This window comes from Gorilla gorilla, chromosome 1, assembly GCF_029281585.2.
Source record: "Gorilla gorilla gorilla isolate KB3781 chromosome 1, NHGRI_mGorGor1-v2.1_pri, whole genome shotgun sequence".
Lineage (NCBI taxonomy): Eukaryota > Metazoa > Chordata > Mammalia > Primates > Hominidae > Gorilla > Gorilla gorilla.
Window position 1 is genome coordinate 80,577,992 of NC_073224.2, and position 25,177 is coordinate 80,603,168.

The window sequence follows — 25,177 nt, forward strand, 5'->3', positions numbered from 1 at the left end:
TTGAGTGTCCCTAATCCAAAAATCTGAAATTTGAAATGCTCCAAAATCTGAACCTTTTTGAGTGCCAACATGACACGCAAAGAAAATGCTTATTGGGGCATTTTGGATTTTGAATTTTTAGATGAGGGATGCTGAACCAGTAAGAATATAAATGCAAATATTTCAAAATGCAGACAGATCCGAATCTGAAACACTTCTGGTCTCAACCATTTTGGATGATGGATATTCACCCTGCAGTAGTTTGAATGATACTCAGTTTTTTGTTATATTTAAAGTTCTGTGGTGGGAGTTGTAAAGTCAGATGCCTATAATAACCATCTTTTTTTTTTCCATCTGAAATCATTACCCATTATGCTTATTTACTCTTGTGTTCCTTTCTTTTTCATTCTAATTCTTTCTTGATTTTTTTAACCTCCCTTTTAAAATAATTTTCTTCAGAACAAGTTTGCTAAAGTTTTCTAATTGAGAATTTTTTCTTTCAGTTTTTTAATTATTGTTATTGTATTTCTTTCAGTCCATTTTGAAATATTAGATTATGATTGTTATTTGTTTTGGTCATATTTTTCTGGCTTGCTTTCATTGTTTCTAGGGACAGTATTATGTTTCTTTTTCCTTTGGGAACCTTTGTTTCTCATTTTTTAGTGATGAAAGATAAATGTATTTTGTATTTATGTTCATCATTACTATTTTTAGAGCTCTTTATTTGTGTACATCCTAGTTTCTGTCTGTCTTCATATTCCTTCTGCTTGCAGGATTTACATTAATATGTCTTGTAGTACAGGTCTGTGGGCAGCGAATTCTCTTAAATTTGTGTTTGTTTGAAAATGAGTTTATTTGCTTTCATTTTGAAAGATATTTTTGTTGAGTATAAAATTCTGAGTTGAAAGTTTTTTCTCTTAGTATTTTAAAGAAGTATTTTTGTTTCTCACTAAAAAATGAGAAACAAAGAATTCCCAGCGGAAAAAGAAACATAATACTGTCCCTAGAAACAATGAAAGCAAGCCAGAAAAATATGACCAAAACAAATGACAATTGTAATCTAATATTTCAAAATGGACTGAAAGAAATAAATGCAGTGACAATAATAAAAGAACTGAAAGAAAAAATTCTCAATTAGACAGTGCCTGCTCCATTGTCTTTTGGCTAGTATAGTTTCTGATGAGAAGTCTGTTTCCGTTTTTATCTTTATTCCTCTGTATGTAATGTGTCTTTCTAGGGCTGCCTTTAAGGTTTTCTTTTTATTTTTGGTTTTAGCAGTTTAAGTGCATTATACGTGTTAGGGATATTTTCTTGTTTTTGAAATCCCTATTTAGGGGTTTCTGAGTTTGTTAGATCTGTGGTTTGATGTCTTTGTTATTTTAAAAATGATTTCAGTTACTGTCTCTACATATTTTTTCCTAACTCTTTCTCTGTCATCTGTGACTTCAATTACATGTATGTTAGAACATTTCACATATGTCACAACTCTGGGATGCTTTGTTCTCTGTGTGTGTGTGTGTGTGCGTGTGTGCGTGTGTGCATGTGTGTGTATCTATGTGTTTTGTCACTTAGGCTGGAATGCAGTGGCCTGAGGAGAGGAAGAAAGGGGGGAAATAGCAGGTTGGTGGAGGAGTAAGAACACAATGAGGTTTGCCATCTAATATGGGTGCAATTTGTGGCTCCCCAAAACAGTTACGGTGGTAACATCAAAGATCACTGATCGCAGATAATTATACAGGTATAATAATGAAAAAGTTTGAAATATTGTGAAAATTACCAAAATGTGACACAGAGATATGAAGTGAGCACATGGTGTTGAAAAAGTGAGCTGCCAACAAACTCACTCAGCGCAGGGTTGCCCATTCTCCTTGAATGCTTTTGATTGACAGTGTTACAGGGGTCCTGAATGGATTGTTTTTCTAAATGGATGGTTCTAAATGGATAAGTTTTTCCCTTAACCTACTGTTGGTATATTCTTGCTCTTCAAAATTGGAAAGAATTAATGGTATTTCATTAGGATCTCCTCTTCATTTCTGTAGTTTCTGAGATTTTTCATCCCTTTCTTGGGAAGGGGAGTAATTGGCCAGCCCTTCTTTCTTTATTCTATTCTACCTATTTCTGACAGGAATTCTTTAAAGTTTTTGGCTTGGGTGGATAGTACTCTTCCTAAGTATTGTAGTCTGTGCAGGCTGCTATAACAAAATGCCATAAAATAGGTAGCTTAAAAACGACAAAACTTATTTCTCATGTTTGTGGAGGCTGGGAAATTCAGCCTCCACAAACATGGGGAGGTTTTTATGTCTGGTGAGGGCTAGATTCCTGATACACAGGCAGTGCCTGCTCTCTGGATCTGCCTGATCTCATGGAGGGAAGAGGGGATAAAATTCCTTTAGACCTCTTTTGTAAGGGCGCTAATCCCTTTCATGAGAGTTCTGCCCTCATGACCTAAAAATCTCCCAAAGGCCCATGTTTTAACACCACCTTGGGGGTTAAGATTTCAACATATGAAATTTGGGAGAACACAAATATCAGACCATAGCACCAGTCCTATTACTAATGTATATTTTCCCGTATTTTCTCTTTTTGGTGTATTCTGCCACTCAGTGAATATTGTGTGCCAGGCATTGTATTGAGCGCCTCATAGATATCTTGTTAATCTGTGTAATGATTCTATGATATAAATGTCATCCCTGTTATACAAATAAGGAATTACAATTAGAAAGATTAAACTACTTGCTCAAAGTCACAAAGCTGTAGATGGCATAGCTAGGATTAATTTCACTTTTCTTGAAAGCTGTGGGGTAGAACTGTGATTAAAAAGCCAGTATTTCAGCCAGGAATAAGTGGCTCATGCCTATAATCCCAACACTTTGGGAGGCCAGAGTGGGAGAATCGCTCCAGCCCAGGAGTTTGAGAACAGCCTGAGCAACATAAGGAGATCCTGTCTCATATATATATATATATACACACATATATATGTATATTTTTATGTGTGTATATATGTGTATATATATGTGTATATATGTGAGTATATATAGTGTATATATGTGTGTATATATATGTGTGTATATATATGTATATGTGTGTGTATATGTGTGTATGTATATATATATGAGCTACATGTGGTGGTATGCACCTGTAGTCCCAGCTACTTGAGAGGCTGAGGCAGGAGAGATGTCCCGAGCCCAAGAGGTCGAAGTTGCAGTGAGTCATGATCATGCCAATGCACTCCAGCCTGAGTGACAGAGTGAGACACTGTTTCAAAAAAAGAATGGAGACCTTCTTTGATTCTCTTGTTATTCAGAATACATTTCTTAAAAGCTATTGGCTTTAACTGATTTGATAGCAATTTTTAGGTACTGTAACTTTTAGTATAAGTAGAACACATTATGTGACATGACACGTACCGTACCCCTGCTTTTTCTTTTTTCTTTTTAAATAAACTAACGGATGATGGAGCTCTGTGCGAAGTAAACCTGTAGTCATTTCTTCCAGTTTTCAGGCCAGAAACCTTCACTGATTTTTGTCTCATACCCAACATCTATCAGCAAACCATAGTTCTACCTTCAGAATATATCTAGAATCTCACCACTTCTCATCAACCCAACTGCTACCACCCTACTCCGTTTCAACACTGTTTCTCACTGGATTATGATAGCTTCCGTAACCATTTCTACACTTGGCTTCCTTTAGTCTTCTTTTCAGCATAGCAGGCAGAATGATCTGGTTCATTACTATGTCAAATCCCATCACTCCTCTTTTCCAAATCCACCAGTGAATTACCGTTTTACTCAACTTAAAAGCTGAAGTCTTTAACACATTCCTTAGTTCTTTGAGGTGCCCTTTTTTTTCTCTCTTCTTTTTGAGATAGGGTCTTGCTCTGTCACCTGGGCTGGAGTGCAGTGGCACAGTCTCTGTTCACTGCAGCTTCGCCTGCTGTGCTCAAGTGATCATTCTACCTCAGCTTCTTGAGGAGCTGGGACTAGCTAGAGTAGCTGGGGCTGCAGGTGTGTGCCCCTACGCTTGCTAGTTTTTGTTTTTTTTTTTTTAAATTTTTTTTTTGTAGAGATGAGGTCTCAGTATATTGCTCAAGCTGTGAGAGTGCCTTTTTTAAAAATTTGCATAGAGCTGTTCTGTGTCTTAGCAGTGACATACTTGAAGGATCCTCAAACATTAAAATACCCCTTTCTCAAAATGCTAACGATTAGGTATGTATTGTTTTCTATTAAATAGCTCCTGACATATTCAGTGAATTGATTGGTTGGTTCTTTTGCCGTTCCTGCTCTGACCCCCAAATCTCAGTTTTCTTTACTATGGGTCCCTTTGTAGCTGGTGTGTCCTCTTATTATTATGTATTTATCATTATTGTATATATTGTATATATTTTCACATTGTGTTGTAATATCATCTATAACATATTTGAGTCTGCCATTAGACTTTACATTCCTGTATTCTAAGGGATAGTGTTTATGCCCAAGAAATTTTTCTTGAAGGAGTGAGTGTACTTTCAGTTACAGTTTTAAGTGTCATTGTATCATCCGTAAGGATTTGGATTTGTATGCCAATAAGAGAAAACTTGATAAACATTGACTTAAGCAAGTCAAGATTTACCTTCTCATGTAATGTGAAGTCCAGCGGAAACAATCCAAAGCTGATGCAGCTGCTCAAGGATTTCATCCAGGAACCAGTATCCTCCTTTCTTCCTAGCTTAAGGTTTTTGTCTTCATGGTCAGAAGATGGCTGTTGTATCTCTGAACACTGCATCAGAATTTTAGTAAGGAAGAAAAGGGAAGGATAAAAGGAAATGTCTTTTTACAAGGTTTTGCATTTTTGTTCTCATAGATGGTGGCCCCTTAGAAACTGATGTCTATATTTCACTGGCCAGAATAATATCATATAGCCAATCCTAAGTACAAAAAAGGCTGGGATTTTGAATATTCTGTTTTTTATTCTTTATAGGGAAAGAGGGGAGAAGAGGATTACAATTGGTATTTAGAGTACCAGAAAGTAGTGTAGGACAAGTGGTTAAGAACGTAGACCTGAATTTGAATTTTGACTTTGTTACTTCTTAGCTGTGTGACTTCAACAGCTCTCTGCTTCTGTTCCCTCATCTATAAACTGTGCCTAGTAGTTGGTACCTATTTCACTTTGTTGTTGAAACTATTAAATGAGTCAATATATATTGTGGGTTTAATGTGTATAGTTTGTTTTATTTAAATAGCTAATAAGTTGTTATGATTGTTGTCATCATTACCTACAAGCATTGTCGAAACTGGAATAATAAATTTATCACTCAAGGAATTAGCTTTATTTGGGATAGGAAGAAAAGAGTATTTAGTAGGTCTGGGTACACGCTTTTGAGTACAGGTGATGGAAAATGATGGTAGAGCTTTCTTAAGGGCTCTGGTGACTGCATTGTACTACTAAAAATTATGTGCTGAGTTAAAATATTGGAACCATTTTGATTTACTCATTGAGTTCATTTTGAAGCTCAGTGACCCTTAGGGTCATCCTGAACAAATCATCATTTTACCAACAATCCCCTAAAGTTCAGTTCAGTAGAAATTTCATCTCTTATTGATAGAATGTTTATAGACTTAGCTCTAAACTATATATTGAAATATGATTTCATTGGTATTGTTACTAGTCTTTTCCAATTTGTAATCACTCTACTTTAAAAAAAAAATCAATTATTTTTCTTTTCTTTTTAGCCCCATCTGCTTTGATATGATTGAAGAAGCATACATGACAAAATGTGGCCACAGCTTTTGGTAAGACAATTCTATTGAGTAAAATAATCTTTTAACATTTTAAAACTTATCTGTAAATGTAGCCAATGAGAAGTTATGTGTTTTAAACCAGCTTTGATTATCTTACAGTCATATTTTTTTTCTTGACATGTCTTTGTAGATGTGGCAGTTTAAGGCTGTTAACATAATGGCTGGCGCATAATTTCTGTCAAATGTTTAGATTTAGCATAGGCCTTACTGATGGATTTGAAAACTTCTGCGTTTATTAATTGTTAATAGGAACTTTTCATTGCTGTTCTTAGTGATGCTGGACAATCAGGACCAACCATGAAGCACTAATTACTCACTTGTGGGGATAGGTTGGAGAACGCAGTGAAGCAGGCTAAGAAGGTCATGGAAAAAGAATACAGGATTAAAAAGTTCTGTGTTCTTTTCTTTAACACTTTGCTCAATATTAACTTTACATTATATCATGCCAGGTTAACTCATATGTTAAAAAATTTTTTTTAATTTTAAAATTTACATAATATCGAATTTATATTTTTTATATTTTTTTCTGGTTCTTTAGTCTTGGAGGAATTTATAATTTTAACCACAGTTACGTGAACAGTGCAGTAGTGTTAAGTATGTTCGTATTATTGTACAATTGATCTCTAGAACTTTTTGTGCAAAACTGAAACTCATCACTCATTAAACAATTCCCCATTTCCCCTTCCCTGTATCCCCTGGCAGCCACCATTCTACTTTCTGTTTCTATGAATTTAACTATTCTAGATACCTCGAATAAGTAGAAGTATTTGTCTTTTTGTGACTCGCTTATTTCACTTAGCATAATGTCTTCAGTGTTTATCAGTGTTGTAGCATGTGTCAGAATTTCTTTGCTTTGTAAGGCTGAATAATACTCCATTGTATATATATACTACATTTTGTTTATTCATCTATCAGTATACACTAGGGTTGCTTCTTCTACCTTTTGGCTGCTATGAATAATGCTAATGTGAACATGGGTGTACAAACATCTCTTTGGGACTCTGCTTTCAAGTCTTTTGGGTGTATACTCAGAAGTGGAATTGCTGGATCATGTGGTAATTTTGTTTGTAATTTTTTGAGAAACTGCCATACTGTTTTCTATAGGGGCTGCACTATTTTATGTTCTCACCAACAGTGCATAAGAGTTCCAATTTTTCCACATCCTTGCCAACTCTTATTTTCTGTTGTTGGTTTTTGATAGTAGCCATCCTGATGGATGTGTAATCTGTGTATTTTTAATTATTTTTGCTTATTTTTAAACCTATTCTGTTGGCATATTATTTTAGCCTTAGTATACCTTGTGTTCTAATACTCCTTATATCCTAATTCATATTGAAATCAGGCCCGTAATTTTATGCTGAAGTTGGATATGATATCGGGCAGATTTATATCCCTTCATCATGAAGAGTATTGGGTATTAACACTAGTCTGTAAGATCTTTCGTTTCATCTGGAGCATGATGCTTTAGTGATAGGTGTATTCCCTCTGCTAGTCACTTAAAAAGCTTTAAATAAAAATCACTTTCTTAGCTTGTATTATCTATATTCTTTCTTATAAAATAAAGTATTAAAATGATAACAGCAATGTATATTATTGCTTTAAAAAAAGTCATTGTACAGGAAGATGTAATATAAAATACAAATGTCCACCTTTATCTAGTTTTTCTTACCTACCTCCTCAGAGGTTATCACAGGAAAAGGAATGATTAGGTATTCTTTCAGAATCCTTTTACTATTTTTTTAAGTCATTTTACTTTCTTGAATACTTTTTATTTTCTGGTATATCATTGACATTATGATTCGCGAATCACTTTCTGCTCTGTATTGCCAATGAAATTCTGGACATGTGTGTCTTGCTTTGGGGCTGATACAGGTATGGTCTTGGCCTTTTCAGGCCATTGTTCAGCAGTAGTGTTCTCTTTGGTCCATAAATTGACCTAGCATCTTAGCATTCCATAGGAAACCATATGTTTTTTTCAGAGATTTTGGATTATGATTATTCTGGAAAATTAGGTGATCTAGAGTAGGCTTTCTCAACCTTGTCACTATTGACATATTAGACCAGATAATTCTTTGTCGTAGGTGACTGCACTGTGCTTTGTAGATTGTTTAGCAGTATACTTGACCCCTACCCAGTACCACCCCTGCCCATCTCTGCAGTTGTGACAACCAAAAATGCTCTAGACATTGCAGATACCCCTTGGGGGACAAAATTTTCCTCCCTTGAGAAGTACTCATCTAGCGCTAAAAGAACAAGTTCTTGATATTGTTAGACCAGGATTCTACTTCTGGTTCTGAAACTTACCTAACCTTTGTCAAGTTACTCACTCTGCTGCTGCTGCCCTGTTCCTCTTCTTCCTCATTCTCTTTTTACTCCTTCAATTCCTCCTCTTTTTATAGATTTAAAAGTGTTGAAATACGAAATAGATTGTGAAGTGAGGTTTTTAATTTTCTTGAGTGTCCTGTAACTTACATATCCATTGTGGCATTTTTTAAAAAAGGCCCTCGATCAGTTCAGTGACCTTTTTTCACTGTGTTGTGAAGTGGAATAAATTACTGATTGACCTTATAAATGGACAGGCTAGGGCTTTTCAATAAATTTATAATCTTCGTGTTGTCTTTAGGTCATTGTTGGAAAGCCCCATTGCTTTCTTAAATAGCTTTACCTCCTGCTCTCAAAACAATTTAGGCTTAGATCCTTATTATAATACAATTTCATTTTTACGTTATACCCTGATGAGAACATGTTTTTTTTTTTGTTTATTTGTTTGATTTTTTTTTTTGAGATGGAGTCTTGCTCTGTCACCAGGCTGGAGTGCAGTGGCTCGATCTCCGCTCACTGTAACCTCCACCTCCCGGATATTCCAGCGATTCTCCTGCCTCAGCCTCCCGAGTAGCTGGGATTACAGGCGTGTGCCACCATGCCCGGCTAATTTTTTGTACTTTTAGTAGAGACGGGGTTCACCATGTTAGCCAGGATGGTCTCGATCTCGCGACCTTGTGATCCGCCCGCCTCGGCCTCCCAAAGTGCTGGGATTACAAGCGTGAGCCACTGCACCCGGCCGAGAATGTGTTTTAAGATACCCACTGGAGAGCAGGTTTTAATAGGATAGAGGCCATAATGTTGGCAGGAACTATTAAAACTGGAGGCTGTCAATTCCAACATCAGGCTTGCTATACTAATTGTTTTTTTTTTTTTTTTTTGCAGTTTTGTTTAAAGCAAAAGTTTATAATTATTTACTCTTTCCTAACATGTGAGGGCTATGGAACTTCAGTCATTAACCGTAGCCTCTTGTGTCAACTTTCTAGTAACGTAAATTCTGGCTGGTAAGCTGGATTCAAGCAGTATACCACTTCAAAGCTCATCCAAATTATTACCACTAAATCAAATTGGACCACATCAGCTGTTTTTCCCTCATCCCAAGTGAAAATGTCTTTCCTAGTAGCAATTTGGAGACAATATAGCAGGAACTTCTTTCACTTTATTTATTCCCACTTGAGAACCTACTGTTACCTGTATCTGTAGCCTAACTGAAATACAATGATATAATAAGAAATCTGACTTTTACATAACGTAGAGATAAAATTGGCTCTTTGTCTTTGCCCATTTGCTGCCTCCAGCTTGTGCCCTGTACCGTATGTCTACCAAGCCCTGATTTACTATTTTGCTTCATTACAAGTTAGTTACAATTAATGGGGTCCTTCAGCATCGTCATCTCTCAGCATGTGGGTGATCAAGCCTGAGTGTGAAATTGCCTTTTGAGACTCTTGGCTAATCCATCATCTTGCACCATACTTTTGGTCTTTCTTTACACCTGGTTATTAGATGTAATGACTGGTCCTAATTTGTCCTGGCTGTTCTTGTTATAGTTTATTCTTTTTTCTAGAATTTTCTGATTACTTACAGTTGTTTATATCTACTCATCCTTGTTTACATAGATATAAAAAGATATTTACATTTGTTAGCAAGTATATACATAGTAGAAGAAACAACCATATACATCTATAGAGAAATACACATTTTTTATTAGCAGATACATATTTAATAGAGGAAATAGGTACCCATTTATATCAGCAGAATTAAAATAATTATTTTTAAGAGTTGCAGTGTGAGTAGCTTGAAAATTTCTCAGGTGGACCCGAGATATGTGTCCCTTTTACCTCTTTGTTATGCCCACCTGTTGTTGAGCACTAATCTAGATACTTATCCTTCTCTTAGTATCCAAAGCTTTGTATGCAGGCTGGTAATGGTCAAGTAGATTAGATGAATGAGAATGAATTAGAGTTACTGGGGTAAGAAATACTGAAAATTTGTAGTTTGTTTTATATGATCCAGAAGGCAGCAGACAGGCGTATGTTGCTTTCCTGGCTGTATCTACTCTTTCATGCATTCAACATTTACTGAGTTTGAATTCTTTTAACAGGATATTGTGCTAAACATTAAGGGTACAGAGGGTAAAACAAATCCTTGCATTTAATGACCAAATAGAAGAAGGGCTGATAGGCACATACAGAAATAAGTACAGGATAAGATAGTAACTATTTCTCAAACTAAGGCAGGTCTCTTTTGGGGTGGTAGTGAAGTAGTAGATGCTCTAAGATACACTCGATGCATCCTGTTGTCACTTAAGTTGTATACAGTGGTATGTGATTTGATATACTTAGATTTTACAATATAATGGATTTTATCAAGTGCAATGCAGAAAAATCACTTGAACTAGTGTTAGTGAGGACAGTTACTTCCAGCTATGTCCCTTTTTTTTTTTTTGTCTGAGAGATAGTGTAGTAAGCCTATTGATGTGGAATATGATTAGGATACTAAAGAAAGAGGAGTTTCTACTAGATTTTGGAATAATTTCTCATATATTGACAAAAAAATTTTTTTCTGTTTTTGAGACTGGGTGTCACTCCCTCACCAGGCTGGAGTGCAGTGGTGCAAACATGGCTTACTGCAGCCTCGACCTCCTGGGCTCAAGCAGTCCTCCTGCTTCAGCCTCCTGAGTAGCTAGGATCACAGGGACACACTGCCACCATGCATGGCTAATTTTTAAAATTTTTGTAGAGTTGGGGTTTCACCACATTGCCTGAGGTGGTTGAAACTCCTGGGCTCAGGCAATCCTCCTGCCTCGGCCTACCAAATAGCTGAGATTGCAGGCATGAGCCACTGCACCCAGCCTAACAAACTCCTCTCTGACTTAACAGCTTAGCTTGTTCTTGTCATATGCACATTTTCTATCATTTATTTTAAAGAAAAGTTATTTGCTAAAACCCATAATGTTCTCCTTCTACTTATCTGTCAACCCATCTCTTATCTTTATTATGTAATTTTTTTTTTTTTGAGACGGAATCTCACTTTGTCGCCCAGGCTGGAGTGCAATGGCGTGATCTTGGCTCACTGCAACCTGTGCTCCCCAGGGTCAAGCAATTCTCCTGCCTCGGCCTACTGAGTAGCTAGGACTATAGGTGTGCACCAACATGCCCGCTAATTCTTGTATTTTTAGTAGAGATGGGGGTTTCACCATGTTGCCCAGGCTGGTCTCAAACTCCTGACCTCAAGTGATCCACCCACCTTGGCCTCCCAAAGTGCTGGGATTACAGGCGTGAGCCACTGCGCCCGGCCTTGTCTTTTTTAAAAAAAAAACTAAAAAAAAAAATTCTCCTGACCTCAAGTGATCTGCCCACCTTGGCCTGCCAAAGTGCTGGGATGACTGGGATTAGCAGATATACCCAGCCCAGCATGTCTCTTACCTTTTTTTGGGATGGAGTGGGGTGGGGATGGAGTTTTGCTCTTGTTGCCCAGGCTGGAGTGCAGTGGTGTGATCTTGGTTCACTGCAAGCTCCACCTCCCGGGTTCAAGCGATTCTCCTGCCTCAGCCTCCCGAGTAGCCAGAATTACAGGTGCCTGCCACCATGCCCAGCTAATTTTTTGTATGTTTAGTAGAGACGGGGTTTTGCCATGTTGGGCAGGCTGGTCTCGAACTCCTGACCTCAGGTGATCTGCCGGCCTCGGCCTCCCATAGTGCTGGAATTACAGGTGTGAGCCACTGCTCCCGGCCATCTCTTATCTTTAATAACCTTTCGGAGTCTCTCCTCTATGACTTGCTTTGTTTGAACTTGCTGATTTTTTGTTGTTTTTTTGAGACAGAGTCTCGCTGTGTCCCTCAGGCTGGAGTGTAGTGATGCAATCTCTGCCCACTGCAACCTCAGCCTCCTGATTAGCTACAACCATAAGCCATGCAGAACCAGGCCCAGCTAATTTTTGCATTTATTAGTATTATTTTTTTTTTGTAGAGACAGGGTTTTGCCATGTTGCCCAGGCTGCTGTTTTAAAAAAAGAGTTAAATTTTGTATGTATATTTCCTGGTAATGTTAACGCATTTCCTTTTTCCCTAAGCAGACTATAAATTTCTTCATGTTGTGATTCTTAGTCTATTGTATTTGCTTGCCTACGTTATGCTTCTTCCTTGTAATAAAAATGAAAATAAAGATTTAGTATGTTATTTCCTTCAGTGAAATTTCCATGTAGGAAATTTTCAGTCATACATGAGGCATATTTTGTGATTATGGTAATCCTAGCCTTGACAGAGTTGCAAGAGGTGATGATACTGTTTTTGGAACATTGTGCATGTCATTTTTCAGTAGATATTTGCATATCCATTATATGCCTGGCATTTACTTCAGTCTTTAGGTCCCTGTGATTTGCCAAAGACCACTGTTACTTTGATTCTTCACACCTTCCTCCTTTTTACTTATCTTGAAAGTAACAAATGTGAGATGTGAAAGTAGTTGATACCAGAAGGGCGAAACCTGGGGAATGTAGGTTTTTATTTTTTTGTTTGTTTTATTTTGTATTTTGTTAAGGTGGAGGGGGAAGGTAAGTGGATATAAAAATCAACTTCAGTTTACAAAGCTCAAGTAAATTTATAGTAATTTGGATACATAATAAAAGAGGTACTTTCTCTGTAGGAATGATTTTTACAGATCACCTTTGTAATTTCTTGGAAATCATTTTTTTCCTGAGTGTTACCAGTAATATTTATTATAGAAACCTGAATTAAAGACATCTACAAAGAAAACATTTCCCATAATTATATGACCCAGAAACAAATACTGTTAACATTGTGAGGATTGTCTTTTATGGTTTATTTTAAATGTACACATATATAATTTTTTAAGAGAAGTGGGATTATATTATATCCACTGTGTTATAGATTGTCATTTTTATTCAGCAATATGTATAATAACATTTTTTTCTTTTTTCTTTTTTTTTTAATATTTTTTTCTCATACCAGTTTGACACTTTTCCATGATTTGGTGAAAAATACTTAAGGAGTGTTTTTTTTTAATAGGGAGGCACACAAATGTAAAAGGTTTAACATTATAGAAATATATAATGTAAGAAAGGGAAAATTTTCTGTAATCACAGTTCTCTAGCAATAACTGTGAGTAGTTTATTTTTATGGCATACAAATTACAATAATTTGTATTGGATGGCTGTATAGCATTGTATTGGATTGATGTTTACAAATTTATTTAGTCAATTTCTTAGTGTTTAGGTTGCTTCTGTTTTATTTTGCTATTTACAGATAACCTTGTATTAAACACCCTTCTAAATATATATTTCCTTAGGATAAATTCCTAGAAGTAAAATATTCAAAAGGGTATATAAAAACCTTAAGGTTTTTCCTGCAACTTGCCTTCTAGGAAAGTTGTGCTGGTTAACATTTTCTGTAACAGTAGTTGAGATTGTTCATATCCACATATACTCTTTAACTATGACATTATTTTGTTTTGTCTTTTTTTCTCTTTTTTTCAGACAGGGTCTCATTCTGTCACTCAGGCTGGAGTGCACTGGCATAATCATGGCTCACTGTAGCCCTGAACTCCTGGGCTCAAGTGATCCTCCTGCCTCACCCTCCCAAGTAGCTGCATATGCTATCATGCCTGGCTAATTTTTTCATTTTCTGTACTAATGGAGTCTTGCTATGTTCCCCAGGCTGGTCTTGAACTCTTGGCCTCAAGTGATCTTCCTGCCTCTGCCTCCTAAAGTGTTGGGATTACAGGCATGAGCCGTTGTGCCTTACTGGCAGTATTTTATTTTTCCATCCTGATTGGTAAAATCTAGTATATAATTTTAAATCAGCTTTTTGTGACTCGTGAAGATGATGGTTTTCTCATGTTTATTGACTAATTTTTGTCTTTCGTTGAGTTTTCTGTTTCTCTTTTTTATTTGAATGAACTCTGAGTATTAAGGGTATTAGCAGGCCAATAATATGAATAGTCTGTTTGCTTAACTGAGCTGTAAGCATTAGCTTTTCTGGTGTTGTTATGAACTATCTAAATTGCATAAACTTAAAATTTAGGGAGTACAGCTTTTTAAATTTGTATACAGTGTCCTTGATGTTTGAGTTTGGTTTGAAATAAATTTTGTGTACTGTTTACCCAGTAAGTGCCCTGTATATCCTGTTGATAATGTAAAAATATAAACAAAAATAAATTTGTTAGATTAGTTATGTTGAAAATGAGGAATAGGAGACTAATAGTCATTATTTTGTGACCAGTTTATTAATTTTTCATTGATTTAATTAAGCCTTTTTTTTCCCCCCCTACTAATAGCTACAAGTGTATTCATCAGAGTTTGGAGGACAATAATAGATGTCCCAAGTGTAACTATGTTGTGGACAATATTGACCATCTGTATCCTAATTTCTTGGGTGAGTCTTTGGAATGATTTTTATTTAAAAAATATTTCAATCCCCAAAATTGTGTGCTAGCACTAATTTATTCAGAAAACCTACCTTAGTGATAAACAAGTCTCTCTCTACTGTATACCACAGTGCTTTCCTCTTCTTGGGTTGTGACATAGATTGTATACATTGTTAGTATTTTATTATTTTCAAGTTTTATTAAAAAATTCATAAAACTTTTAGATTATTGTGTAGATCAGGGACCCCTGGGCCATGGACTGGTACCAGTCTGTGGCCTATTAGGAACTGGGCTGCACAGCAGGAGGTGAGGGGCTGGCAGGTGAGCGAGCACTACCGCCTGTGCTCTGTCTCCTGTCAGATCAGTGGGTGGCATTAGATTCTCAGAGGAGTATGAACCTGATTGTGAACTGCACATGCAAGGGATCTAGGTTGCATGCTCCTTATGAGAATCTGATGCCTGATAATCTGAGGTGGAACAGTTTCATCCTGGAACCATCCCTCCCACCTCCCTTCGGTCTGGAAGAATTGTTCTCTATGAAACCAGTCCCTGGTGCCAAAAAGGTTGGGGACTGCTGATGTAGATGACAGACTGGATGTGAGGTTTAACAAAAATGGCAGCAGTTCTGAACACCTTTAGGTGTCCCTGTGAAGTGTTATACATCCCTACTCTTTCTGCTTTTGCGGCAGAAGTGAGAAAGAGTCCATGGGTCTCGGGAACCCAGGTTTGTTGAATATTGAGGGCAGGGGGACAAAAAAACTTGGGTGTGATGCTTGCTGAGTTGGGAGTGAATGGGTGAAGAGAATCTGAACTAGGGAGGCAATTAGAAATTAAGAACTTGGGAAGGAATACATGGAGGAGAACTTTTGAGAGAGGAGTGGTAAGAACTAGAGAAGAGAGACATGAATAGGGAATCCTTAAGTATAAATGATAAATGATCGGAAATAATAACTAGTCAGAACCAACTGTGAATATCAGAAAAATTCTGCATGTTAACTACCCTAAGATATTGTAGGAAACCTTTAATCTGAGTGTTTTGGGAATGAATAATAAGCTACAGATTAATTATCAGGTATGAATAGGCACGAAGTAGGGCACTCTTGGGATTATATATCAAAAAGGTCAATTCTGCATTTTAAAGACTAATATCCTCAGAGTTAGGGTGTGGTGACTACTTTTGTATTAGATTCTGACCTGTTAGTACTTTGGTGGCAGTTTGATTTTTAGCTCAAATTGTTGTTTAAAATAAATTATGAATTTGAACGTATTCAGCTATGGTTTTCCTTTTTATCTGCTCTAAAAGTGCCTTAGCTACAATAGTTTTTTCTCTTGTTACTCTTCACTGTAATTTTTTTTTATGAAGGAAAATCACTGGAGGATTACATAGCAGAAAGGGGTGCTTAAAGGAATTGAAGATTTTCTGCTAGAATGACAAATTCTTCTAAGTGGCTGAAGTTTTATGGCAAACTTGGAGAAGGAACTTAGGAAAAGAGCAAAGAGAGAAATATTGAGTGGCATGGTACCTTGCAGGATGAGACTTGATGGCCTAGTTTAGATAATAGGGAAACCACATCCTGTAGGGCAAAATCCTTTGTCCCTGAGCTTGTAAATTTGGATTGATGCTGCCCTGTGGAATCTAGGATCACTAAAGATCACTATGCTTTTTCTGTAGTCATAACTTTGGAAAACTACTTACTCTTTTGGAGTGGTTAAATATATAAAGGAATGTGATGTTCTAAAGATTTTGGTGTTTACTAGATTTTTCAGGCAACATTCGTTAGTTCACAAGTTTGAAATTCTGTTTTGTGAGTTTCTAAATAGTGAGAGAGAGTTATATATGAGTATGGAAGGAATATAAAAATATACTGCCACTTAAGCTGGAAAGTGATCCCCTACATTATATATATTCTCTTTTTTTTTTTTTTTTTTTTTTTTTTGAGACAGCGTCTCACTCTGTTGCCCAGGCTAGAGTGCAGTGGCACGATCTCGGCTCACTGCAGCCTCCGCCTCCCAGGTTCAAGGATTCTCCTGCCGCAGTCTCTCTGGTTGCTGGAATCACAGGCGTGCGCCACTACACCTGGCTAATTTTTGTGTTTTTAGTAGAGACGGGGTTTCACCATGTTGTATAGGCTGGTCTCGAACTCCTGGACTCAAGCGATCCTCCCGCCTCAGCCTCCCAAAGTGCTGGGACTACAGGTGTGAGTCATTGCGCCTGGCCTTAGATATTCTCAAATATATGTATCTAATGAACAGTGAAGTCACATTTACTGATTTTTTTTTTTTTTTTTTTGAAACAGCGCCCCACTGTATTACCCGCTGGAGTGCAGTAGTGCGATCATGGCTCACTGCAGCCTTGATCTCCCTGGTTCAGGTGATCTTCCCACCTCAGCCTCCCAAGTAGCTGGGACTACAGACATGCGCCACCATACCTGGCTATTTTTGTTTGTTTTTGTAGAGACAAGGTCTCACTATGTTTTCCAGGCCGGTCTCAAACTCCTGGGCTCCAGTGATCCTCCTGCCTCAGCTTCTCAAAGTGTCGGGATTACAGATGTGAGCCATTGTGCCTGGCCAATTACTGCTTTTTTTTTTTTTTTTTTTTTCATTTTGTTTTTTTGAGACAAAGTCTCGCACCGTCAACCAGGCTGGAGTGCAATGGCATGATCTTGACTCACTGCAACCTCCACCTCCTGGGCTCACACGATTCTCCTGCCTCAGCCTCCCTAGTAGCTGGGATTATAGGCGCACACTACCACACCCTGCTAATTTTTTGTATTTTTAGTAGAGACAGGGTTTCACTATGTTGGCCAGACTGGTCTCAAACTCCTGACCTCGTGATCACCCACCTCGGCCTCCCGAAGTACTGGGATTACAGGTGCGAGCCACCGCCCCTGGCCCAATTACTGATTTTTTAAGCTAGAAGTTATCTTGACGGTCATCTCTGGTGCAGCTTTCAGTGGGATTATATTGTCAACTGTGGAAATAACATTTCATCCTGATACATCTATTTGTGTTTTTCTGCTGATTACCTCTTCTAGCCATGTCCTTTGTTCAGTGATAGCCAAATCCTAAGGTCTTACACTAGGTATGTAGAGACTATCTCCTGTTGGCTCAGAGTGATGTCATTGAGATATGTCGATCCATGTGTTCCTGAAAGTGGAATATCACTTGTTTTTTTCTATACTAAAAAATGTCTTCTAAGTTATTTTCATTGCTTCAGCTTAAGATGGCATGATTTGCATAATGCCTGCAGTTCTTAGTTGGGTTAAGAAGACCTAGAGCCTTTTAAAATGATTTCAGATTTCCTCTTAGCCTGGTAAAGTAATTGAGCATATGTTATATGATTCCGAGATGTTCTTGGCATCCTTGCACCTACTTAATTGATAGGTTAAGACCTTGCACTTCCAATGCCTAGTCATAGGTAGAGGACTGGTCCACACAATTTCTATAGCAGTACTCTTTAAAACTTTTTGCTTGTATAACTCATATGAAAATTTTGAAAAGTGATGATCCTTGCATATTTTTAAGTTTGCATTAAAATTTTTTCGTCATAACTTTAAGTGATTGTAAAGAATACAATTTTGGCCAGGTGCAGTGGCTCAAACCTATAATCCTAACACTTTGGAAGGCTGAGGCAGGAGGCTTATTCGAGGCCATGAGTTTGAGACCAGTCTGGGCAATATAGCGAGACCTTGTCTCTATAAAAAATTAGCCAGGCATGTTGGTATGCAACTGTTGTCCTAGCTTCTTGGGAGGCTGAGGTGAGAGGATCATGTGAGCCTGAGGATTTTGAAGCTGCAGTGAGCTATGATTGTACCATTCCACTCCAGCCTGGGCAACAAAGCAGAGACTCTGTCTCAAAAATAATTAAATAAAGTTTTAAAAAAGAGAGTAAATTCTGGAGTATTATAAAAATGATTACTTCAGAACTGTTTTATCACTTTTTAAAATGTAACCAGTGGAATCTAAATGTCATAGTGATTTGTTACTTAAATATTGATTTAAAAATATATAAGTAAGCTTTTTATTCAATACCAGAAATTTCATTCATTACCTTTTTTTATGAACTTCTACTTAAATTTCATATCACACACATAGTTTTATCTTTATAATCTATTTCCGTGCTTGAAATTCTGACTGATCTGCCTGTAGTACTTTTCTGTAACAAAATTGTATATACAGGCATACTTTTATTGTACTTTGCTTTATTGCACTTTATAGAAGTTGCATTTTTTTTTTAACAAATTGAAAGTTTGTGGCAACCCTGCATTAAGTCTCTTGATGCCACTTTTCCACTACCATGTGCTCACTTCATATCTCTGTGTGCTCAGAAGAATGTCACTGAGATCTTTTAGCCAAGGTGTGAATGCAAAGGAAAAGTTCTTGAACGAAATTAAAAGTGCTACTCCAGTGAAGACACGAATGATAAGAAGGCAAAATCGCTTATTGCTGATATGGAGAAAGTTTAGAAGTCTGGATATATACCAGCCACAACATTCCCTTAAGCCAAAGTCTTATCCAGAACAAGACCCTAACTCTCCTAAATTCTCTGAAGGCTCAGAGAGGTGAGGAAGCTACAGAAGGAAAGTTTGAAGCTAACAGACGTTGGTTCAAGAGATTTAAGGAAAACAGCCATCTCCATAACATGGAAGTACAAGGTGAAGCAGCAAGTGCTGATGTAGAAGCTGTAGCAAATTATCCAGAAGATCTAGGTAAAAATCATTGTTGAAGGTGGCTATAGTAAATGACAGATTTTCAGTGTAGATATAACAGCCTTCTTTTTTTTTTTTTTTTTTTTTGAGATGGAGTCTCGCTCTGTTGCCCAGGCTGGAGTGCAGTGGTGCGATCTCGGCTCCCTGCAAGCTCCACCTGCTGGGATCATGCCATTCTCCTGCCTCAGCCTCCTGAGTAGCTGGGATTACAGGCGCCCACCACCAAGCCCGGCTAATTTTTTGTATTTTTAGTAGAGACGGGGTTTCACTGTGTTAGCCAGGATGGTCTTGATCTCCTGACCTCGTGATCCACCAGTCTCGGCCTCCCAAAGTGCTGGGATTACAGGCGTGAGCTACCGCGCCTAGCCTAACAGACTTCTTTTGGAAGAAGATGCCATCTAGGACTTTAATTGCTGGAGAGGGAAGTCAGTGCCTGCCTTCAAAGCTTCCAAGGACAGGCTGACTGTCTTGATGGGGGTTGATGCAGCTGGTGACTTTAAGTGCTACTGCTCATTTACCATTTTGAAAATCCTAGAGCCCTTAAGAATTATGCTAAATCTACCGTGTCTGTGCTCTGCAAATAGAACAACAAAGCCTGAAGACAGCATATCTCTTTTCAGTGTGATTTACTGAATATCGTAAGACCACTGTTGAGACCTACTGCTTAGAAAAAAAGATTCCTTTCAAAATATTACTGCTCATTGACAATGCACCTGGTCACCCAAGAGCTCTGATAGAGATGTACAAAAGAGAGTAAGGTTGTTTTCATACTGCTAACACAGTATCCATTCTGCAGCCCATAAATCAAGGAGTAATTTTGACTTTCAGGTCTTATTATTGAAGAAACACATTTCGTAATAACTGCCATAGTGATAATGAGTCCTCTGAGATCTGGGCAAAGTAAATGGAAAACCTTTTGGAAAGGATTCACCATTCTAGATGCCATTAAGAACACTCACGTTTCATGGGAGGAGGTCAAAATATCAACATTAAAAGGAGTTTGGTGGAAGTTGATTCCAGCCGTCATGGATGACTTTGAAGGGTTCAAGACTTCAGTAGAGGGAGTAACTGCATATGTGGAGGAAGTAGCCAGAGAGTTAGAATTAGAAATGGAGCCTGAAGATGTGACTGAATTTTCCTGTACTATCATGATAAAACTTAAACAGATGAGGAATTGTTTCTTATGGATGAACAAAGAAAGTGGTTTCTTGAGATGAAATCTACTCCTGGTGAAGATGCTGTGAACATTGTTGAAATGACATCAAAGAATTTAGAATATTACATAAACTTAGTTGATAAAGCAGCAAGAGGGCTTCGGAGGTTGACTAACTTTGAAAGAAATTCTACTGTGAGAAAGATGCTATCATGTAACATTGCAGGCTATAGAGAAATTTTTTGTGAAAGGAAGAATCAGTTGATTCAGCAGTCTTCGTCATTGTGTTCTTTTAAGAAATTGCCACAGCCAGCCTAGTCTTCAGTGACTACCACCCTGATCAGTCAGCAGCCGTCAACATGGAGGCAAGACTCTCTGCCAGCAGAAAGATTATGACTTGCCAAAGGCTCAGATGGTCATTAGCATTTTTTAGCAATAAAGTATTTTTTAATAAACGTATATATTAATACTTTTTTTTTAAAGACATAATACTTAAACTACGGTATAGCGTAAACAGAACTTTTATGTATATTGGGAAACCAAAATTCATGTGACTTGCTTTATTGTGGGGCCTAGAACCGAACCTGCGATTTCTCCAAGGTATGCTTTGTATATAGAAATTACACACTTAAAAGTTTTTTTTGAACTTAATTTCCTCTTAAGCATTAAGAAGTCTTAAATATGTTTCCTATGTTGTTATTTAATTAGTAGTAGTATACAATTGATCAAACAAATAAATATTACACATAATTTTATGAAGTCTTAGACATAAAATTCTATAGTGAATGTACCGTTTACCAAGGTGCGTGGTATCCTTCTCCCCAAGTAGTTTAAGTGGCATTGATGAATATTACTACGACGAGGATTCCATTTCCTTTGTGTAATTTTTATTTTAAATGTGTGAGTCTTGAGAAACCTTGTTTATATTAATTAAGTTGATGGGACTTGAAGGCGTTTTTACAGCAACATGACTCATTTCTTTGCCTTCCTTTTGAATTTTGTGCTAAAGAAGCACTTACTGATTTATTGTCACACAAAAAATTTTAGATGCCCTATTAACAAGTCAGGCATTTTTTTCAATTTTGATGAAAAGAAAGAGTTGGAAACCAAATAATGACTCTTGGTCATTAGAGTCATATACATTTTCATTGAGATAGATAATATGATTTTCTTTCTTTCCTGCTGTAAGCACTACACTATAGCCCCTCTTCCTCCTGACTTCCCTTCCCTGCATCTTTCTCTACCTTCCACAGCATTTTCTCTCATTCTCTTCTGTTTCTCCCTTACTTCCCTCCAGTGTGCATACTCTGTCTGCTCCTCTCTGCCTCCCTTGGTCTTGAATGCTCTCTTTCCCTCTCCTGATCCTGAAAGGCTGATTCAGGTAAGGGCTGGAAGTCCGACCCTCCGTTACCACCCCTCCCCATTACCACTCCCTATATACTCTGCAGGTGTACTCCACTCCTGCCAAAGCTTGCTTTCTAAGCTCCCTTGCTTGCCTGCTTGCTTGCTTGCTTTTTTCCCCTCCCTCCCTCCCTCCCTTCCTTCTTCCCTCCCTTCCTCCCTTCCTCCCTCCCTCCCTCCCTCGCTTCCTTCTTCCCTTCCTTCCTTCCTTCCTTTCCCCCGTACTCCCCCCACCCACCCAGCTGTCTTTTTCTCTACCTTTCTCTCTATATATAAAATTTGTAGGTCAGGGGTGGTGGCTCACGCCTGTAATCCCAGCACTTTGGGAGTCTGACATGGGCGGATCACGAAGTCAGGAGTTCTAGACCAGCCTGGCCAACATGGTGAAACCCTGTCGCTACTAAAGATACAAAAAATTAGCCAAGTGTGGTGGTGTGCACCGGTAATGCCAGCTACTTGGGAGGCTGAGGCAGGAGAATTGCTTGAACCCAGGAGGTGGAGGTTGCGGTGAGCCGAGATCGCACCATTGCGCTCCAGCCTGGGCGACAGGGCGAGACTGTTTCAAAAAAAAAAAAGAAAATCGTCAATTGAATTTTCTTACCTCTCTAATTAATAATCCTCTTAGCCACTAATAAAAAATACAGTATGCTTGCAATGTGTAAAATCCCTGTTTAAAAAAAAAATGGCTGATGCATATAAAAGTCCTTACTACTGTCAGTCACTGTTTTCAATCCTGTATGTACATGAAGTCAATCCTTATGGCAGGCTTGTGAGATGGGTACTGCTTTTATCATCCTCATTCCTTAGGTGAGGAAACTAAGGCATAGACAGGTTGAGTAACTTGTGTCAAGTTATACAGCCAAAGTGGTGAAATTAGAATTTGGTCTTAGGCAATTTGGCTCAAGCATCTGTGCTTTTACTGTACTGTTCTGCCTCTAAAAAGACCGTTGCTTGAATGGAGTCTTTAGCATTAAAATGCATTTTTTTTAGCACTAAGAAATGTTTGTTCTTAGTACTGTGGATGTTGTAAGGCTCTGTAGAATTATAATTAACAAATGTATAACATCCTTAGGTTTAGGTATGAATTCTAAGAATTGATGATGGTTTCAAATTAAGGCTTATCTTAATTGGAAATGTGAAAGTGTTAGCCAAACGTAGCATGCCACACTTAAAATCCAGGAGCATGTCATCAAGATTTCATTCATTCATTCATTCAGCAAATACCAGGTGCCTGCTATGCGTCAGGGACCACGATGGTGGACAAGACAGACACTGATCATTAAATGCTTTAATCTATAGTATAAATAAGATGCTAGCTGATGTCTTCTGCTAATAGGTAAGCATTGCTTTTAAAATAAGTTTTCAAAGTTATGGAATGGAATTCACCATTTTGCTATTCTTGTTTGTAAGCTGTGACATAGTTTTGAAAGGATTTTCCCACTAAATGTGTGACTCTAATGACTTTCATATATACATATATAGACATTTGAATGTTGAGTCCAGTGTATATACCTTGCATTTTAAGAGATTTTTTTCTGTTAAATGTTTGAAGTACAAAAATAATAAAATACCCCTTTATGAAGAAACACTTAAGCTGAGTGTACTAAATAAAATCACTTCTTTTATTTTCCATGGGTAACCATTGTTTGTTGTAGGATATAGTTTTTTAAAAATTTTTATTTTTTTGAGACAGCATCTCTCTCTGTCATGCAGGCTGGAGTACAGTGGCGTGACCATGGTTCACTGCAGCCTCGAACTCTGGAGCTCAGGCAGTCCTACCACCTAGGCCTTCTGAGTAGCTGGGAATTCAGGCATGTACCACCACACCTGGGAAAGTTTTGTATTTTTTTGTAGAGACGGGGTTTTGCTATGTTACCCAAGCTGGTCTCCAGCTCCTGGCTCGAGCTGTCTGCCTGCCTCAGCCTCCCTAAATAATGGGATTATAGGCATGAGCCACTGTGCCCAGCCTAGGATATCGTTTTTAAAGAAGAAAAAAAAAACCATTTTTTCAAGTAACTCCATGAAAAATCTGATACAGTAGTAAAAAACTTCGTTTGGTAAATATAGAATTTAAATGTCTTTATATGACATGGCAAGCCAGTTAATACATTGTTTGTTTACACTTTATTTTTGCCATCATTTGCTGTAGCTTTATTTTGTAATTCAATTTTGTGGCCTTTACAGGCTTAATCTACCTTGGCTGGGCATGGTGTCTCATGCCTGTAATCCAGCACTTGGGAGGCCAAGGTAGACGGATCACTCGAGGCCAAGAGTTCAAGATCAGCCTGGGCAACATGGTGAAACCCTGTCTCTATAAAAGATTCAAAAATTTGCCGGGTGGAGTGGTGTGCACCTGTAGTCCTAGCTGCTGGGAAGGCTGAGATGGGAGGATGGCTTGAGCCTGGGAGGTGGAGGTTGCAGTGAGCCAAGATCACGCCACTGCACTCCATCCTGGGTGACAGAGTCACACCCTGTCTCAATAAATAAATAAATAAAATAAATAAATACAGGCTTGATCTTTAGTTAATAGAGTTGCTCTTGAAAAAAATGTTTGATCTTACAGTATTGTTATTGAGAATCAAATATAATGATATATAAGATTTTGTGGTAAAATTCAATGTGGCATATTCATGTAAAGTATTTAACAGTCACTATTTTTCTTCAAATGGTTAAATTCATAACTGTGACACTGACCTCTTACTGACTTACTCCTCTTTATTCCCACTGAATTATTTCATGCTCTCTCCTTTATCTGGATTATAATCACTTTTCTTGTGTAAGGTATCTGCAGTTCAGGCCCTTCACAATCTGGCTCTGATCTGCCTACATTTCCAGGCTTAGTTCTTAATCCCTGTGAATCATTCACAAGATCACTATAACCCTTGTTTTAGCTGTATTGATTTTACTTACTTACTTGTTTATTTATTTATTTATTTTGAGATGGAGTCTCCTAGTCTGCGGTGCAGTTACACGATCTTGGCTCACTACCTCCTGGGTTCAAGTGATTCTCCTTCCTAAGCCTCCCGAGTAGCTGAGACTACAGGCACGTGCCACCATGTCAGGCTAATTTTTCTATTTTTAGTAGAGGCAGGGTTTTGCCATGTTGGCCAGGCTGGTCTCGAACTCCTGACCTCAGGTGATCCACCTGCCTTGGCCTCCCAAAGTGCTGGGATTACTATATTGATTTTAAATCATTGTATCTCCTACACACACACACACACACACACACACACACACACACACACACACACACGACACACATCTCTCTCTCTCTCTCTCTCACCTGAATTTTTCTTCACTTTTATTTTTGCTTAGTGAGCCCCTGTGTGCCTATTATGGCCCATTTCTAATGTTGCCTTCTATATGAAGTGTGCTTGTTAACATTTTGATTGATCTCTGCGTGTATACTTTGTAAATCTATTTTAATGATAGTACTGATTATCACATTAT

The 25,177-nt window shown here is 37.8% G+C and overlaps 1 protein-coding gene across 7 annotated transcripts in view; it reads left to right on the forward strand.

The window, feature by feature from the left end:
• The window catches only part of COP1 (COP1 E3 ubiquitin ligase), a 264,678-nt gene that overhangs the window by 17,185 nt on the left and 222,316 nt on the right, over nt 1–25,177 (forward strand). For 5 of the 7 annotated variants that reach the window (XM_019026975.4, XM_019026981.4, XM_019026996.4 and 2 more), the window contains exons 2-3: nt 5,691–5,750; nt 14,375–14,472. In XM_019026975.4, the coding sequence (XP_018882520.3) occupies nt 5,691–5,750; nt 14,375–14,472 (158 nt within the window). The remainder of the gene's footprint in view (nt 1–5,690; nt 5,751–14,374; nt 14,473–25,177) is intronic. The other 2 variants (XM_055377881.2, XM_055377887.2) reach the window with 1 other exon arrangement.